The 17,002-nt window shown below is 41.6% G+C and overlaps 1 protein-coding gene across 1 annotated transcript in view; it reads right to left on the reverse strand.

Moving 5' to 3' along the window:
• PPP1R3F (protein phosphatase 1 regulatory subunit 3F) overlaps positions 1-16,660 on the reverse strand; it is a 44,883-nt gene extending 28,223 nt beyond the window's left edge. The window contains exon 1 of the mRNA XM_088137730.1: positions 15,130-16,660. Coding sequence (XP_087993856.1) covers positions 15,130-16,253 — 1,124 coding nt within the window. The 5' untranslated portion in view covers positions 16,254-16,660. The remainder of the gene's footprint in view (positions 1-15,129) is intronic.
• Positions 16,661-17,002: the final 342 nt, after the last annotated feature.

The raw sequence follows: 17,002 nt of genomic DNA on the forward strand, positions 1-17,002 counted from the left end.
GAAGCCCTCATCCCTCCATTTCCTCCAGTTCTACCACCACCCTGAACAGCACCTCCCACACAGCTGCAACCTTCACCCGGGGAGCTGTTGCTGCCTCTCCTGCCTTGCTCTCGCATCCCACTGCACTCTCCACAGACTGGGATATCGCTCCTCGCATTGGTGGTGGAAAATGGGCCCCACACCACCGCCCTGCCTTTTCTGCTGGCTCCATCCTGCTGCTTACTCCCCAGCCAAGCTTGGTGCACTCTGTTCAGCAGATGAACCTCCACTGCCCTGCCACACTCACCGTGTCCATCCCAGGGCTGTGTCCTCACCCAGCACCTGGATCCTGAGCCAGTAGTGGGAGGAAGAAGACGGCAGTCAGCTGGGGGCAGCAGCAGAGAGCAGCAGGGGTAGATGGCAGAGTGCAGAGCAGCCAAAAGGGCAGAAACGGGGGGGGGGGAGATAGGCAGGTGAGGGGCACTGAAGCAGAGGCAGTTCGCGCAGGGGAACAGAACATGACTGTGGGATACTGTGACGGTCATAAATGTGGGCCAGTTGCCAGGTGCCCAAAATTTGATCACATGAATGTAGGGGCACTGCAACAGCCAGAACTCTGAGGACTGGTCATAGCTACTATTCGTTCAGCGCCATCATAACTTCAAATGGTCGCTGAACAAATGATCATAACCTAAGGACTACATGTATGCAAATACACACAGAGACATTTTTTTCCTTTTTCCAGAAGATGCAACAAGAAAGTCATCTATTACAATAGCAATAGAATGGAGAAAGGGTACTTGCATTGAGAAGGAAATTAAAGAAAAGAGTAGAGCTACCAGATTTGGGCTGCAAAAATCCACACAACCTCTAGATGCCATCAAAGATACAGAAAACTCTGGATTTCTGTATCCCATATCTATTAATCCTAAGAAAGGGAGGAACAGAAAGGATCAAAGGTGGTAAGTGGTAAGAGAGGGAAAGAAAAGAGAAAGATTGTTCTGGTGTTACAAAAAGGATTAAAGTTCAACATGTGAGCAAACCCTCCCAAACATCTGCTAACCTTCAAATGCATTCATGCTTTTCAGCAGGAATATCTGCAGTCATGTATTGTATACCTTCTGCCCATTTGTTCTTCACAGTTTATGCAACATGACCCCCACTAATTCACAGGTAAGTATTTGGAGAAAAAAGGTATCATTTTCCTATTGAGTTAATATGGTATGTAATATAACACAACATGTCTAAATATAATGGGAACATATCTCTGTCCATAATCATATGCAATCATACACTGATACTTGTTATAAATGCTGTGCCAAACAAACCCTAAACTATATTACAATGTCTCTACTCTGGAGTGTAGTAATATTATGTAGTAACATCTGTTGAAGTAGAAGGAATAATTCAAGCACAAACAAAAATATACCAAACACATTATTCAGTGTAGTAGAATATCTCAGCTCTGTAGTAAGATATCTCTATAAATTGTCAAATTCTGGATTGGTTTGCTTACCCTGCTTTGTCAGAAGAAAAGGATTCATCAGTTTGCACTGCACCTGAGCTTAAATATCTAAGACAAGCTCTTCTCTGAAAACTCATTTAAAATGTAACTTCAGTAATTTCTCCTCAAACTTTGAATCATGTACTTTGTGCAACATCAATTCTATTTTGTGAACCTCCATCTTCAAAGGAGCTCCCCTTTTGCATGAATTTTTACTTTGTCTTGAAGCGGACTTTAACTGCTGAGTGACTACTCAGGTATCCAGGTTAAGCTTCCAGTTCTATCATGTTCCAATCCTGGGATTCTGTTTTACGTCTGTTTTTATACAAGGGTGGAACCTTTCAGATACTTTCTAGCATGGCCTACGGTGAGGAATGTTGGGAACCATAGTTCAACTACATCTGGAAGACAACCGTTCCCCAATCAAAAAGGGGATATCTGATGAAATCTCTTTGGGATATATTACACCCCATCACTTAAACATCTGCAACAAAAAGTCCTTATAAACTCCTTCACACCAGGCTAGGAAGGCACAATACTTTTACAGAAATCATACTTCTTTGAGGACGGAGAGTGGGTGGAATTAAAAACATACTTCTGTACAGACTGACCTGCTGGAGATAAAAGCTTTCTTTTTCTTTCTTTTACTAAGATGGCCTTACCCAATCTAATACACTCCAAACATTTTAAATTACAACTTCTATCATTTTCTAAACAAATGGTTTGATTTGGAGTATTTGTGTGCAGGGCTAGTGTTACAATTCAACTGGACATCTCTCTAATTTCTAATACACCTACACACAAATGAACACAAAGTATCAAAAGAATATTCCTGTTGCTTCCTTTATTTGCCCTATAAGAAAAATATAAAATGTGTCTGGTGATAAAATAAGTATTAAAATATATTTATATTTGTATGAACAGCCCAGAGTTGTTTACCAATTTCAAATGGGATCCAAACAATATTATCTATCTATTGAGCCAGTAAAATAATTTTCTGGAAGCCCTAATGATGTTCTCCTTACTATCTATTGCTACTTCCTGGTATTTAGCCAAGATTAGGACAAAAAACATGCCATGTGGGCTACAAATCCCCCACATTTTTAGTCACTTTTGTACCAATGATTGAGCTGAAGAAGTCCTGCAAGGTTAGGATTGGTGGAGGAGGAATACAATGGGGCAAAGTTGAGCTTGGTTTAGGCTCAGTTCTGAAACTCAAACTACTGGCTGCAAAGACAGACTAGCCAAAAGTAAGTATATCCCCTGCCTGTATGTGAAAGTTCCTAAAAAATGACAGCAGATTATTATTGCCTATCACAGATAAGTTTGTAACTTGCATCTTATTATGCAGTGAAAAAAATGAGATTTAGTGCACAGTATTTAACTCCTTTTTCTTCTCTGATTAGATAGCAGAGGAGGCAAGTCATTTCCTGCTGTCTCACAAATATCAAGATTTGAAACATCAATCCAGATTCTCAGACATAACTAGTTTAATGCAAAAGATTACTTTCTGCCAGAAGCTGTTACGACGTCTGAAATAATTTTGGGCACTGAGCTGTTCAGAGGTTACATCAAGTTGCATTTTTTATTCAAAAGCATATCCACTGCAACATAAATAGGGCAACTTGTATGTTTGGAGATGATCATCTCTGCTGCTGCAGCAACTTCAGCCATCTTGAAGTACATTTAGCCTTGGAGGACATGGCTGTTGTCAGAAATGAGATCCATGGATTTATGACTCACACATTATACTCTTCACCCAAGGTGACTCTCACAAGGAAGCAGCTCACTGTAGTGTTTAAGCCAGCAATATGTATCATGTTAGTTGTACAGAAAGAGAAATACCAAGGATATCATGTGCTGAAACTCTGCATCCAATCTCTCAACCACAGGAGCATGGATGTGCTTTTTCTTCAAAGCTTTTATTAATCTTCACCCAGCACAAAGTGAAGGAAAGAAGATAGAAAAACGGGTTTTACTATGATACAGCAAGGAACACAACAGGTGGCAGTTAACATCAGCATATCCTCCTTGTAGGCCCTACTTTTTAAAGATACTTCAGTCTAAAATTCATGTTCAAATTGAATATTATTATCATCCAAAATATTACCAGTAAGCTCAATTACTCAACAAAAAGGGCAGCACTGGAATAGAAATCACCATTTTTCCAAGACAAAGAATTTTTTTTAAAAATAGAAACATTAGGAGAAAGAGAGGGAAGGAGTTTCAGAGGAAAGGTACCACAGTCACAAAAGCTCTGGAATTAACTGCCACTTTCAGTGCCATACAAAACCATCTTCTCAGCAGATCAAGAAGCAAACAGGAAGACATGTTAGATGCAGAGCTTTTTAAAACAAATATCTCAAATAGATATAACAAATACCTCAAATAGATATTTCACTTGAATGCATAGTGCTGCAATAGACTGGGGCACAAAGTAGAAACATGCAACATCTTCATGCTAAGGGGTTCCTGCAGCTGTTCTTCAGAAAATGAGTAGGGCCAGAAGAAAACAGTGAATTGGCTAAATTAATTTAACATTAAATCTAATTAATATTAATTATATGCAGTTAATGTGCCTACCCTATTTATTAATTCCCCTCTTCTATGGCATTCAGCAGCAATTTTGGAAAGAGTACATTCCAGGGACTACAGGCTATGCAATACTGGTATAAAGTGTCCCGAAGTGAGGGCAGACACAGAGTCACTGTTGGTGGCTTGCAAGCTTCAAAACACTTGTAGATTTTTCAAGAGGGCAAGATCTGAAGAAATGATTCTATGTTTTTCAATGTGCTTCATTCTGAACCAGGGAAAGGTCTGCTTTGGGAGACCCCTGTTTGCTTAGGGTCACAAGTACATAATTTCACCAGTACTGGCTTCTATCATCAATAAATTCTTTGTTTGACTGCTGTGAGCCGCCCAGAGTTGTTGAGAATTGGGCGGCCTACAAGTTTAATAAATTATTATTAGTATAACACTTCCAGTACATTACTGGTATCACTAACATGGGTTAAGTGTATGCATGTGTAATTGATGCTTTTGCTTTTAATGGACAGCTGCCTAAATCTGATGGGAAGGCAAAACTGAAGTTGATCCAGAATTCAGCTCACTGGCAGGTAAGTGGGTAAAAAATGCTGCAAAGCTTTGGTTACCTCATGAGTGAAGTAGTCGCCATAAATGCTGTTAAGACTTAAAACACTGTTTTTGTCCTGACCCATATTCTGGATAAGGTATGATGCTCCAAAAGCACTTTCTGTTGGCTGAGAATCCTGGAAATTGTATCCCAGCATATCTGCAGGGCTCCAGAAAGGAAGGCTAGAAGATATTTTTCCATAACTTCTTCCCAGAACTGTGAAGTTATCACCTGACAAAGCAACTTACAAAGGTCATTACTGAACCCGCACATGAATGGGTGGGTGGGGATTTCTGCTGAGAGTGAAAAATCAAGATGCAATCTACACATTTTAAATACTAACATTAGAATAGCAACATACCACAAAGAATAGTTGTTCCCACTTGAGGGTGGCAGATAAAATCATTTCTAGCTTTTTATTTTTTAATTCTTCCATCTGCAGAAACACCTTTTAAAGCACCTTTAAATGTTTGTGCAGACATATTTACAATTCTTTTTTACTGTTTAAACGAATAAAAAGTACTTTTCCCTCTAGATAATGATAGGTAAATTTCCATGGTTCTTTATATATTGCATTCCAACAATATGTTTTCTTGTATTTTAAATTGTCTAAAATATTCTGTTATATACCTAGTACATAATATGAAGCATGACAAGTGGCAGAAAAATATGTTAAATGCTTTATCTTCAAACCAGCTACATAAATATCAACAGAATATACGGAATTAACAGATACTTGAAAACGCCACTCAAGTTGTAATACAATAGTTGCTCACTTTAAATATTTAACTCTTTCCTGCCATCCAGTGGTCACCTGGATTTCTGCAGCCCAGATTTGGTAGTACTATTTTTGCACTTATTAATTTAGGATTATTTTTGTAATCCTTGTGCCAAACTGTTCTACATTTTTTCTTAGTGTCTGAAACTGCTTCCTAGAACACCCATATATTACCTCTTCTCTTAAACCATATGAATTCTGCCTCAGCATCCATCTGCTCCATGAAGATTTTAGCACTACCCACTTGTTCCACGCTATCATAAACACAGACTGCATAAATCTGGATGATTATTAGACAACAGCAAAGAATTAAGAGTTTCCTGTGAGTGTTTGCTGCTATCTAATGCTCATCCAGGTTTTTGCAGGCCCTCTCAGCACATAAAGCTAAAGCAACTGTCTATCACCTTACTTCCCTCCTTTCTTATTGTTGCCCCTGTGCTGAAAATCAAATGATAAGCCTCTCAGGACCACAATCTATCTTATTATACACTTTACACAGTGGATTAATGCATTTTTAAGGAAAACCAACATCATCATCATCATCATCATCATCATCATTATTATTATTATTATCATCCCCTTCATGGATCACTGCCTTGTCGTGGCGAAGGGGCTTGCGTAACTCAGTGAAGCCATGAGCTATACCGTGCAGGGCCACCCAAGATGGACAGGTCATAACAGAGAGTTGACAAAATGTGGTCCACTGGAGAAGGAAATGGCAACCCACTCCAGTATCCTTGCCAAGAAAACCCCATGGACAATGTTAAAAGGCTAAAAGATATGACACTGGAAGATGAGCCCCTCAGGTCGGAAGGTGTCCAATATGCTACTGGGGAAGAGCGGAGGGCATTTCCAAGTAGCTCCAGAAAGAATGAAGCGGCTGGGCCAAAGCCGAAAGGATGTTCAGCTGTGGATGTATCTGGAAGCGAAAAGAAGGTCCGATGCTGTAAAGAACAATATTGTATAGGTACCTGGAATGTAAGATCTATGAACCAAGGCAAGCTGGATGTGGTCAAACATGAGATGACAAGTTTGAACGTCGACATCTTGGGAATCAGCGAATTGAAATGGACAGGAATGGGTGAATTTAATTCAGGTGACCATTATATCTACTACTGTGGCCAAGAAACCCTTAGAAGAAATGGAGTTGCACTCATAGTGGGAAAGGCAGTAATGGGGTACAACCTCAAAAATGACAGAATGATCTCAGTGCGTATCCAAGCCAAACCATTCAACATCACAGTAATCCAAGTCTATGCCCCAACCACTGATGCCGAAGAAGCTGAAGTTGACCGGTTCTATGAAGACCTACAACACCTTCTAGAACTAGCACCAAAAAAAGATGTCCTTTTCATCATAGGGGATTGGAATGCTAAAGTAGGAAGTCAAGGAGTAATCGGAATAACAGGCAAGTTTGGCCTTGGAGCACAAAATGAAGCAGGGCAAAGGCTAATAGAATTCTGTCAAGAGAACAAGCTAGTCATAGCAAACACTCTTTTCCAACAACACAAGAGACGACTCTACACATGGACATCACCAGATGGTCAATACCGAAACCAGATTGATTATATACTTTGCAGCCAAAGATGGAGAAGCTCTATACAGACAGCAAAAACAAGACCAGGAGCTGACTGTGGCTCAGATCATGAGCTTCTTACTGCAAAATTTAGGCTTAAATTGAAGAATGTAGGGAAAACCACTAGACCACTCAGGTATGACTTAGATCATATTCCTTGTGAGTACACAGTGAAGGTGATGAATAGATTTAGAGGATTAGATTTGGTAGACAGAGTGCCTGAAGAACTATGGATGGAGGTCCGTAACATTGTACAGGAGGCAGCAACTAAAACCATCCCAAGGAAAAAGAAATACAAGAAAGCAAAATAGCTGTCTGATGAGGCATTACAAATAGCTGTGGAAAGAAGGAATGTGAAAAGCAAGGGTGAAAGGGAAAGATATAAGCAACTGAATGCAGATTTCCAGAGAATAGCAAGGAGAGATAAGAAAGCCTTCTTAAATGAACAGTGCAAAGAAATTGAGGAAAACAATAGAATGGGGAAGACTAGAGATCTCTTCAAGAAAATTGGAGGTATCAAAGGAACGTTTAGTGCAAAGATGGGCATGATAAAGGACAAAAAAGGCAGGGACCTAACAGAAGCAGAAGAGATTAAGGTGGCAAGAATACACAGAAGAACTATACAAGAAAGATCTTAATGTCCCTGATGTCCATGCTGGTGTGGTCACTGACCTTGAGCCAGACATCCTAGAGAGTGAAGTCAAGTGGGCCTTAGGAAGCATTGCTAACAACAAAGCTAGTGGAGATGACAGTATTCCAGCTGAGTTATTTAAAATACTAAAAGATGATGCTGTTAAAGTGCTGCACTCAATATGCCAGCAAGTTTGGAAAACGCAACAGTGGCCACGGGATTGGAAAAGGTCAGTTTACGTTCCAATTCCAAAGAAGGGCAATGCCAAAGAATGCTCAAACTATCGCACAATTGCACTCATTTCACATGCTAGCAAGGTTATGCTCAAAATCCTACAAGCTAGGGTTCAGCAGTACGTGAACCGAGAACTACCGGATGTACAAGCTGGGTTTCGAAGAGGCAGAGGAACTAGAGATCAAATTGCCAACATTCGCTGGATCATGGAGAAAGCACGAGAGTTCCAGAAAAACATCTACTTCTGCTTCATTGACTATGCAAAAGCCTTCGATTGTGTGGATCACAACAAACTGTGGCAAATTCTTAAAGAGATGGGGGTACCAGACCATCTTACCTGTCTCCTGAGAAATCTGTATGCAGGCCAAGAAGCAACAGTTAGAACCAGTCACGGAACAACTGATTGGTTCAAAATAGGGAAAGGAGTACGACAAGGCTGTATACTGTCACCCTGCTTATTTAACCTATATGCAGAGTACATCATGAGAAATGCCAGGTTGGAAGAATCACAAGCCAGAATTAAGATTGCAGGGAGAATCATCAATAACCTCAGATATGCAGACGATACCACCCTAATGGCAGAAAGTGAAGAAGAACTAAAGGGCCTCTTGATGAGGGTGAAGGAGGAGAGTGCAAAAGCTGGCTTGAAACTCAACATTAAAAAAACTAAGATCATGGCATCTGGACCCATCAATTCCTGGCAAATAGAAGGGGTAGAAATGGAAGCAGTAACAGACTTCATTTATTTGGGCTCCAGGATCACCGCAGACGGAGACTGCAGCCATGAAATTAAAAGACGCTTGCTCCTTGGGAGGAAAGCTATGGCAAACCCAGATAGCATATTAAAAAGCAGAGATGTCACCTTGCCGACAAAGATCCGCATAGTCAAAGCTATGGTTTTTCCAGTAGTAATGTATGGCTGTGAGAGCTGGACCATAAAGAAGGCTGAGTGCCGAAGAACTGATGCCTTTGAACTGTGGTGCTGGAGAAGACTCTTAAGAGTCCCCTGGACTGCTAGGTGGTCAAACCAGTCAATCTTAAAGGAAATCAACCCTGATTGCTCATTGGAAGGACTGATAATGAAGCTCAAGCTCAGATACTTTGGTCACCTAATGCGAAGAGAGGAGTCTTTGGAAAAGACCCTGATGCTGGGAAAGATTGAAGGCAAAAGGAGAAGAGGACGGCAGAGGATGAGATGGTTAGATAGCATCACTGAAGCAATGAGCATGAAACTGAGCAAACTCAGGGAGGCAGTGAAGGACAGGAAGGCCTGGCGCAATATGGTTCATGGGGTCACGAAGAGTTGGACATGACTTAACGACTGAACAACAACAACAACAACAAAAACATTATTATCCTCATAAATAAGATGAAAGTTGCTGAAAAATAATGATTCCATACAGCCCATTTAAAAGGTTCATCCTAACAACACTGCTACAAAGTTATTGAGATAAGAGAAGGCAGTAAGGTTACAACAGATAAGGTGCTATATAAATCTGAAGTGTGAAAGATGTATTGACTATACTGTTAGATATTAAGGTCATTTAGAGTAGACTTGACAAGTTTCCAATTCCTAAATATCAAACACCAGCAGTAATAAATGACTCCACCCCCTCTAAATCTAGGCTGATATCACTGCTTACTCTGAAAGGTAATAGTATGATGGGTATGTATGTGTATATATATCTATGTATGTTTGGCTACCAGATCAGGGGTGCAAAAAAGCTCTAAATCTTTTGGGCTAAATCAGGTTGGGCTATACTGTACATGGTGTGTGTGTGACTGTCTGCATGTTACGCTTACTGTAAATGAACTCAGGTGGGTGTACTTGTTTCCTGCCAGTGATGACACTAAATAAACCACAGAAGCTCCTTTTATAGTATGTTTAGTGTAGGGCTGGGCAACACATGTCATTGCAGCCTAAGGGCTACAGTGGGCAAGATGACACTATAAAGCAGATGGAGCTGTCCCTCACATGCAAGGGCAGGGATAAGATTTTCTTTCTTTCCCACAAGCTCTGCATGCTTTTTAAATTGCTTTTAAAACTATGTTATATGCAACTACAAAACTGAAATAACTGCTACCTGGAAGAAAAGAGTTTTCTGGACTAGAAGAAATAGAAAGTGAAATTAAAATTTCTGAGTAAAACATCAGCAACCTCAGATATGCTGATGATACCACTCTGACAGCTGGATGTGAGGAAGACTTGAGGAATCTCTTGATGCAGTTGAAAGAAGAGAGTACAAAAGCTGCTCAATTATTTAAAAAACCTAAAATTATGTCAACATGCAATGACAAGCTAATGAAAACAGGCAGAGAAGCAGGTGAAGTACTAACAGACTTTATTTTGTTAGGCACAAAAATTCATAGGGATTATGACTGTGGCCATGAAATAAAGAGACATTTGCTGCTTGAGAGAAAGACTAAGACAGATCAAGACAAAATATTAATGTACGCAGAGGCATCATACTGACAACAAAGGTATGAACTGTCAAGGCCATAGTTTCCCCAATTATAACATTTATCTGTGAAAGCTGGGCCATCAGAACAGCTGAATGAAGAAAAAAATATGTCTTTGAATTGTGGTGCTGGAGAAAATTGTTGAGCTGTAAGAAGAATGAATAATTCAGTACAAGATCAACTAAATCCAGACTACCCATTAGAAGCACTAATAATAAAGCTAAAGTTTAAATATTTTGGACATAGGTGTAAAAGTAAAAACAAGAGTTATTGGAGAAGATTCTGATGCTTGGAAAAACCAAAGGGAATTGAAAAAGGGGCTACCAGAAGACAAGGTGACTAGATACTCATGCTGTTGACACAAGCAAGAGCTTACAGGAAGACAAAGAAGTGGTTACCAATAGACAATCCTAGTGAAATGAGGTTCATCAGGGTACGAGGAGTTGAAAACAACTGAACAACAACAACAAATTGATCATCAAGATTTTTGCAACCCAAATCTACTAGCCCTAATATATGTATGAAATGAATGAAGTTTTGAAAGGAATAAGAATATGGGAAAGTATTGCCCATATTCGGTCCTGGTATTGAAAACAAATTCCTGCAAATTCCCTGGGCTAAGACCAGGGTGCTCAGCTACACCCTGATGCTTAATTCTAAGGGTACACCGATTATTCAGGATACTGTTTTGTACAGTACAAAATACTGGTGGACCTTGGGTTTCTGATTAGGTTAGCTAGATGCAGCAAGCCTAAATGATACTAATATACCTCCTTTATTGCTGCCCCTGACTTGCAAGCCAACCCAGAAGTGCAGAGAAGAGCAGCAATGAAGGCGAGTGGCTTGAAGGCTAAATTTTATGAAGAATGGTTAAAATGACTGGGTATGTTTTGTCTAAAGAACAGAAGGCTAAGTGAGACATGATAGCAGTCTTTCAAAATCCATTTAGAGCTAATTGCATAAAGTACTTGTTCAAGCATCATAGAATGGTCACAGACCTTCCCAATATGAGATTATATTTCTAGATGCCTCCTTTGTTGGACAATAGACCAAAGTGTCAGGAGGAATAATATCCCATACTTCTTCATACTTTATAACATGGTTCTCCAACATAGCACCTGTAGGCACCAATGTGCTCAAGGATAACCTTACCCCCCCCCACCATGACCTTATGTTCCATCCCCCACCTAGCCTTTAAAAAAAATATTTTCACTGAAAAAAAGGGAGTCTGGCATGCTTCAAGGCAAAGTACCAACCTCAAACATACTTATTTCTGGCCATGTTTCTGGGCCCTGCTCATATCCTGGAGGTCTTTTTAGAAAATAAAGATAAGAGGTAAAAATGTAATTATCTATTTATATACTTGCTCACCTACCAAAAAATGACAGAAATAAATGAAGTGGTAGAAATCATCCTGGGAATCTAGAATGAGTAACTGAGAGAACCATATCAGTTTGCCTCCTAGTAAATTCCACCAGCATTGTAGTTTAGATTGAGAAATCAAAACAAAACATCATGGAAGAAGGCAAAGGAAAATCACTTCTACTGCTGCCAAGAAACTACAGTACATAGATGTACAGTATTCATAAAGTTATTAGGAACTGAGCTCAACTTGAAAAATGTGGCAGCCATTTTTGCAACAGTACAAGGTGTCTGAAAATCCACTCACCAGGCCCCAAAGTTGGGGGCTCCTGAGGTCCATGAGATAATGGATTTTTATGATTTTAGAAATAATTCTGAGGACTTTATCAGAAGGATCCCAAACTATTACAACAAATCTATCCCTAGGCAAAGGAACACCTGTTTGAGCTTCCTCAGACATAATTATGGCAAAACAATAGTTGAGTCACTCTTATCATCCATAGTGAATGCAACAGATACAAAATTGTTAAACTTCACATTCTCTTTAAATTTTAACATTACCTAGGAGGGAAAAAAATCTACATTTCTATCCAGCACTTCACATGCCGACAGAATAACATGCATGATAAATGGACACGGGGTGTTCAACCTTCTCTGGCCTTTACCAGACAGAAAAGTGCTATATATAAATGCTATATAGCATTTAGAACACAGAACTGTGGCATAGGTAATTTTGTCTATGTTTTGTAACTTATATTTTCATTATTTCTTTGTAATGTAAGGTACCTGGAATCTTGGGAGGCAGGCAGGCAGGCAGGATCATTCCCCACCATTCCCCCCATGATCTGCTCTTTATGTGGGGCTCTGTACCCATTGTCAAACCTATTCCATGGTTCCCTTAATAAGCTTGTAAGAAAACTCTTATCCTTGGACTGATCATTATTCATGAGCACAGAGTTACTCATAAGGAACTCTACTTTAAGTCAAGTGAACTTTCCTTAATAATTGTAGTGGGAGTGCCTTGCTTTCTCTTGGACCAACAACTAAGAGAATGTATTATTTGCCATATCTGCAAATATGTTTATTGCTTCTCCATACCAAACTCTATCTACTAGGCATACATCTTTTATGCCATAGTTGTAAGCCCTGTATTTTTAGAACTTAAGGGGAGGGAAACCCTCCTAACTATACATATTAAATAAATGGAACATGGTCATATAACAGTATCCTTGAGAATCAGATGTGTTGCTTCCAGACTAGAACTCCTTAAGGCTACTAAGCATTTTTTTATACAGCATTTACTATATTATAATAGTCAACAAATTTCCATATATAGTGTTTGGTCATAGGTACATCTCATTCAGCAATGGTCTAATGTTAATTTAAAAATCCCTATACGCAGGTTCTACCCATTGTGTTTCTTCCTGTTAAAAGTCTGGAGGGATCAATCATTAATAACTTTTTAATTGACCTTTGAATAGCCTCTCTAAATTAACACAACTTTAGCTGCTGTCCCTATGGGTTGAGGAGCCAATCCCCCTGTCATAATCAACAGGAAACAGTAACATGGACAGAACCAGCAAACAGGAAATCTTTAATTAAATGCAAAGAAGGACTAAAAGCTTCAGTACCTGTAGTGTTTTGTCTGTCTACCATGGCCAGGCTGATGCTAAAAACCAGTTTATTGCTCCTCCCATGTGCACATTCAAGTAAAACATAAAAGTGTTTAAAAAACACCCTAGAACAGAAAGTACTAGGCTGCAAAATTTTAATGATTTTTCATTTTTTTTTTCCCCAAAACATGTCTATGAACAAGGTAAGGCAATTCCAGAAAAAAGGCTATTGCAGAATCAACTAGATGGGAAAAGCTGTGGAATGCTGTCGGTGACGATCTGTTTTATTACAGTACATAGAAAATGAGTCATGCTTATGTTGGTTCTCAGTTCTGGCCTAGAGAGAACCGTTTTCACAAACGGCACTGAAAGGAACAAACTCACCTGCTGTGTATATACCATTATTTCTTATACCATAATCCAAAAAATATCTTCCTTATAATGGGAAAAATATGCTATTTGATCAAAGTAATCTACTCAGAAATTGACAATTCAGTACCCTTAATGACACACCAAAATCTCCTGCCCAGTTCATTGGGTAAAGAGAGCCAGATTGTCTCAGTCAGAAAACCTGGGGCTATCAGTAAACGTACAACATGTGGAAAGGAAACTACCAAGTGGTGGTGGTTCACATAAACCCCTGTCCTGGCATTGAATTGGTACAGCCCATATGTAGATTTACCACTGAAATGAAAAGCAGGCCTAAGTAACCTAAACCAGTCAGGCCGCAAGATGCATATGTGCATGTCTTTAAAACAATCCATGTAGATATATTTGCTGCTGGAAACAGTGCTACATGTGCAGGAGTTGCCTTTACTGCATACATAAATGTAGGGAATCTCCCATAAAACCTTTTATTTTTTATAATTTTAACACAGATCACTACAGTATACATTTGTCTTAAAACAGTCCTCTTCAACTTTCAATCTTTTTAAACATTCACATTTTCTATAATTAACAAAATGATGCTTTCTGGATCATGTGTGAAATATCTTGAGGCATTAAGTGGGATGGGACAGGATGAATCTCACACCTTCTGTGCTGATTGCATCGTCTTTAGTGACACCCATCTCACATTATGAGAATGTTCATATATTAGGACAAATCAAAAAGTTCCAAGAATTCTCCCTTACAGTGAATGGCGTATGTGTCTTTTCATTATGCCACTTCTAACCTTTTGCTAACAGAAGTGCCTTAAAATCCAGATATTCCTCCTTGTTCATCGCTGTTCCATGATTTCTGACTTCAGCTTGTTTACAGCAACACATGCCAAAGATCTTGATTCACACATCACAAAAAAATCACTGTTCAGGCACTCCCACTGGCAGGAGGACTCAAGTGAGAGGGATTAAGCAGCATGCATCAGCACTCTTGTTCCTTCCCAGTAAACTAGATTTCTTTGGAATGCTGGCTTCTATCACATGTGAATGCAACTAATGAGTGTCATTCGCATGACTGAGGGAAACAGAATCCATCAGCAGCAAATAAAAAAGAGAAAATGGACAAGAATTTGAAGCAAACTTCTCTAAATTAATAAAACTTTTTTCTTGTCCATTTGTGGTGTTAGCCTATGTAAGGTTACCTGGAAAAGAGAGAGAGATTAACTGATAACAGCATAATATTAGGTAAAAAAAAAAACTGGCTATAAATTCTATCCTCTGGGAGGGGAACAGAAGAGCAAAGATACTCAGGTCCTGGAGTAGAACTACAACTCACATCATCTTTGGGGTTGATGGGAGTTGTAGGCCAATTGTTCTGGAGGGCACTAGGTTGAAGAAAGTTAGATTAGAAGAATGGATCTGATAACTCAGAGATGCACCTTATTCAGGAAGGTATATGAAGGGCACTGAAAGCATTACCTGATTTTGATTGGCCTCATACAGCTCTTGAGCCGACGTGATTCGCCTTCTTTGCAAGACCTCATGGGTAGAACTTGGGAAGTCGCTGCCCCCTTCAGTACCACGCTATAATTCTTGCCCTGATTATTGGCCCAGTAAACTCCTTCATCCGTCTGATAGCGCACCACAAAATCAAGCCGGGCTCCTCCTTCTTCCTCATCTTCCTCATCCTCATCACCAAAATCCAGGCGGAAGGCAAAGCGGTCAGTCAGGCCTCCATCTGGTGAGCCCCCTGGAATATAGAGGGCGGGATAATCCCGGTGACTTTGCCACCGGTCTTTGCTGGCCCGCACATGCACAGCCTTGTGGTAAGAAATGTTGAGCACACGCACAGTACCACGTAGCACCCGTGGCTCTCCAGGCTCTGGTGGCAAAACCTCTTCCAATTCCACCTTGGCCTGGCGCAGCCGTTCAAGCTTCTCATCCTCACCTTGTCCCACTGGTTGCAACACAAAGGATGGCAAAAGGTAGGGGGTGCTTGTGGAGGGAGGAAGGGAGGGCAAGGAAGGCACCACCTCAGGGGGAGACTCTGGAGAAGGTGGTGGCCAAGGCTGGTAGCGCCGCCAGCGTGCCAAGGGCAGGCCCAAGGCATCAGCAAACAGCACATGCCGGCCTGCGGTGTGCTGAGAGGGCTCCTCCATGGGGGTGGCAGCCGCAGTGGCATGCTGGGAAAACAGTCCAGGGTGCCCTTGAGCATGCTGGGAGGGGAGCCCTCGGCTGTCCTGCACTGCATGCTGGGAAAGTGGCCCAGGCAGGCCTGGGGGATGCTGAGAGAGCGGCCTGGCCAAGCAAGGGTGCTGGTGGCGCCCGTCATCCTCCCCGTCGTCCTCTGACGAAGAGCAGCTCTCTTCGGGGGCGCTGGGGTGCTGAGGCCTGGGCACCGGGGAGGAGCGTGGCATGAGAGCCCGGGCTGGGGGATCTTCCTCTTCCTCCTCCTCCTCCTCCTCTCCGTCTTCTTCTCCGTCGTCTTCCTCCTCCTCCTCCTCCTCCTCCTCCTCCTCCTCCTCGGCCGCCTCCCGAGTGAGAGGCAAGGGAGGCTGTGGCGGCGGTGGCGGGGAGGAGGAGGAGGCCCCCGCGCGAGCCATGGCGGGCGGCTGGGAGGACGGCGGACTAGCGGCGCAGACAGCAGCTGCTGCTATTGCCGAGGCTGCCAGGCGGGGGGCGAGGGACGACGACAGCGAGCCGGGGTGGAGCGAGCCGGGAGAGGGAGGTGGAGCGAGCAGGGCAAGCCGAGGAACGGAGGAGCCGGAGGCTGGTGTCAGGCAGGCTAGCGGCTGCGCCAATCGGAAAGCAAAGCATAAAAGGGGGAAAGACCCTCTTCTTCGCCTTCTCCCGAGAAAAACCCACAGGCGGGCGACCCTTGCCAGCAGCAAAGCATCGGGCAAACCGGTCAAGACCGAGCACTCCGACAGATCTATGCCCGGCGACGCGCAGGCAGGGGAGGAAAGGCTGCGCACGCCGTCGCCTCCCTCCTCTCGAGCCCCCTCTGGTCGGATGAACTGAAAGCCAGAAAAACAATTTGAGCTTGATTGGTTGTGGAGGGCGCTTATTTTATAATCTCCGAACATCTGTCAGAGAGAAAACGGTGAGGAAAGAAATAATATAAGCGGTGACGTGCGCCTGCATTTTTATACCAGGACGTAGGTCTAGACGATGTAAAGGGACAGGGTAGCCTATCCCAGGAAAGACACTCTTGATCCCGTGTACAGTCCCTCGGGGTGTCTTTAAAAATGATCTCTTTGTCCCAGCCCATGCGAAATGAACCCAGAGTATCATATAAATAACAGCAGTTGTGTTATCCTCACCTGTAATAAATGCATTTTTTTTATTGCAC

This window comes from Python bivittatus, unplaced genomic scaffold, assembly GCF_059951505.1.
Source record: "Python bivittatus isolate LINGU-HERP-01145 unplaced genomic scaffold, Pbiv_v1 ctg000220_np1212, whole genome shotgun sequence".
NCBI lineage: Eukaryota > Metazoa > Chordata > Lepidosauria > Squamata > Pythonidae > Python > Python bivittatus.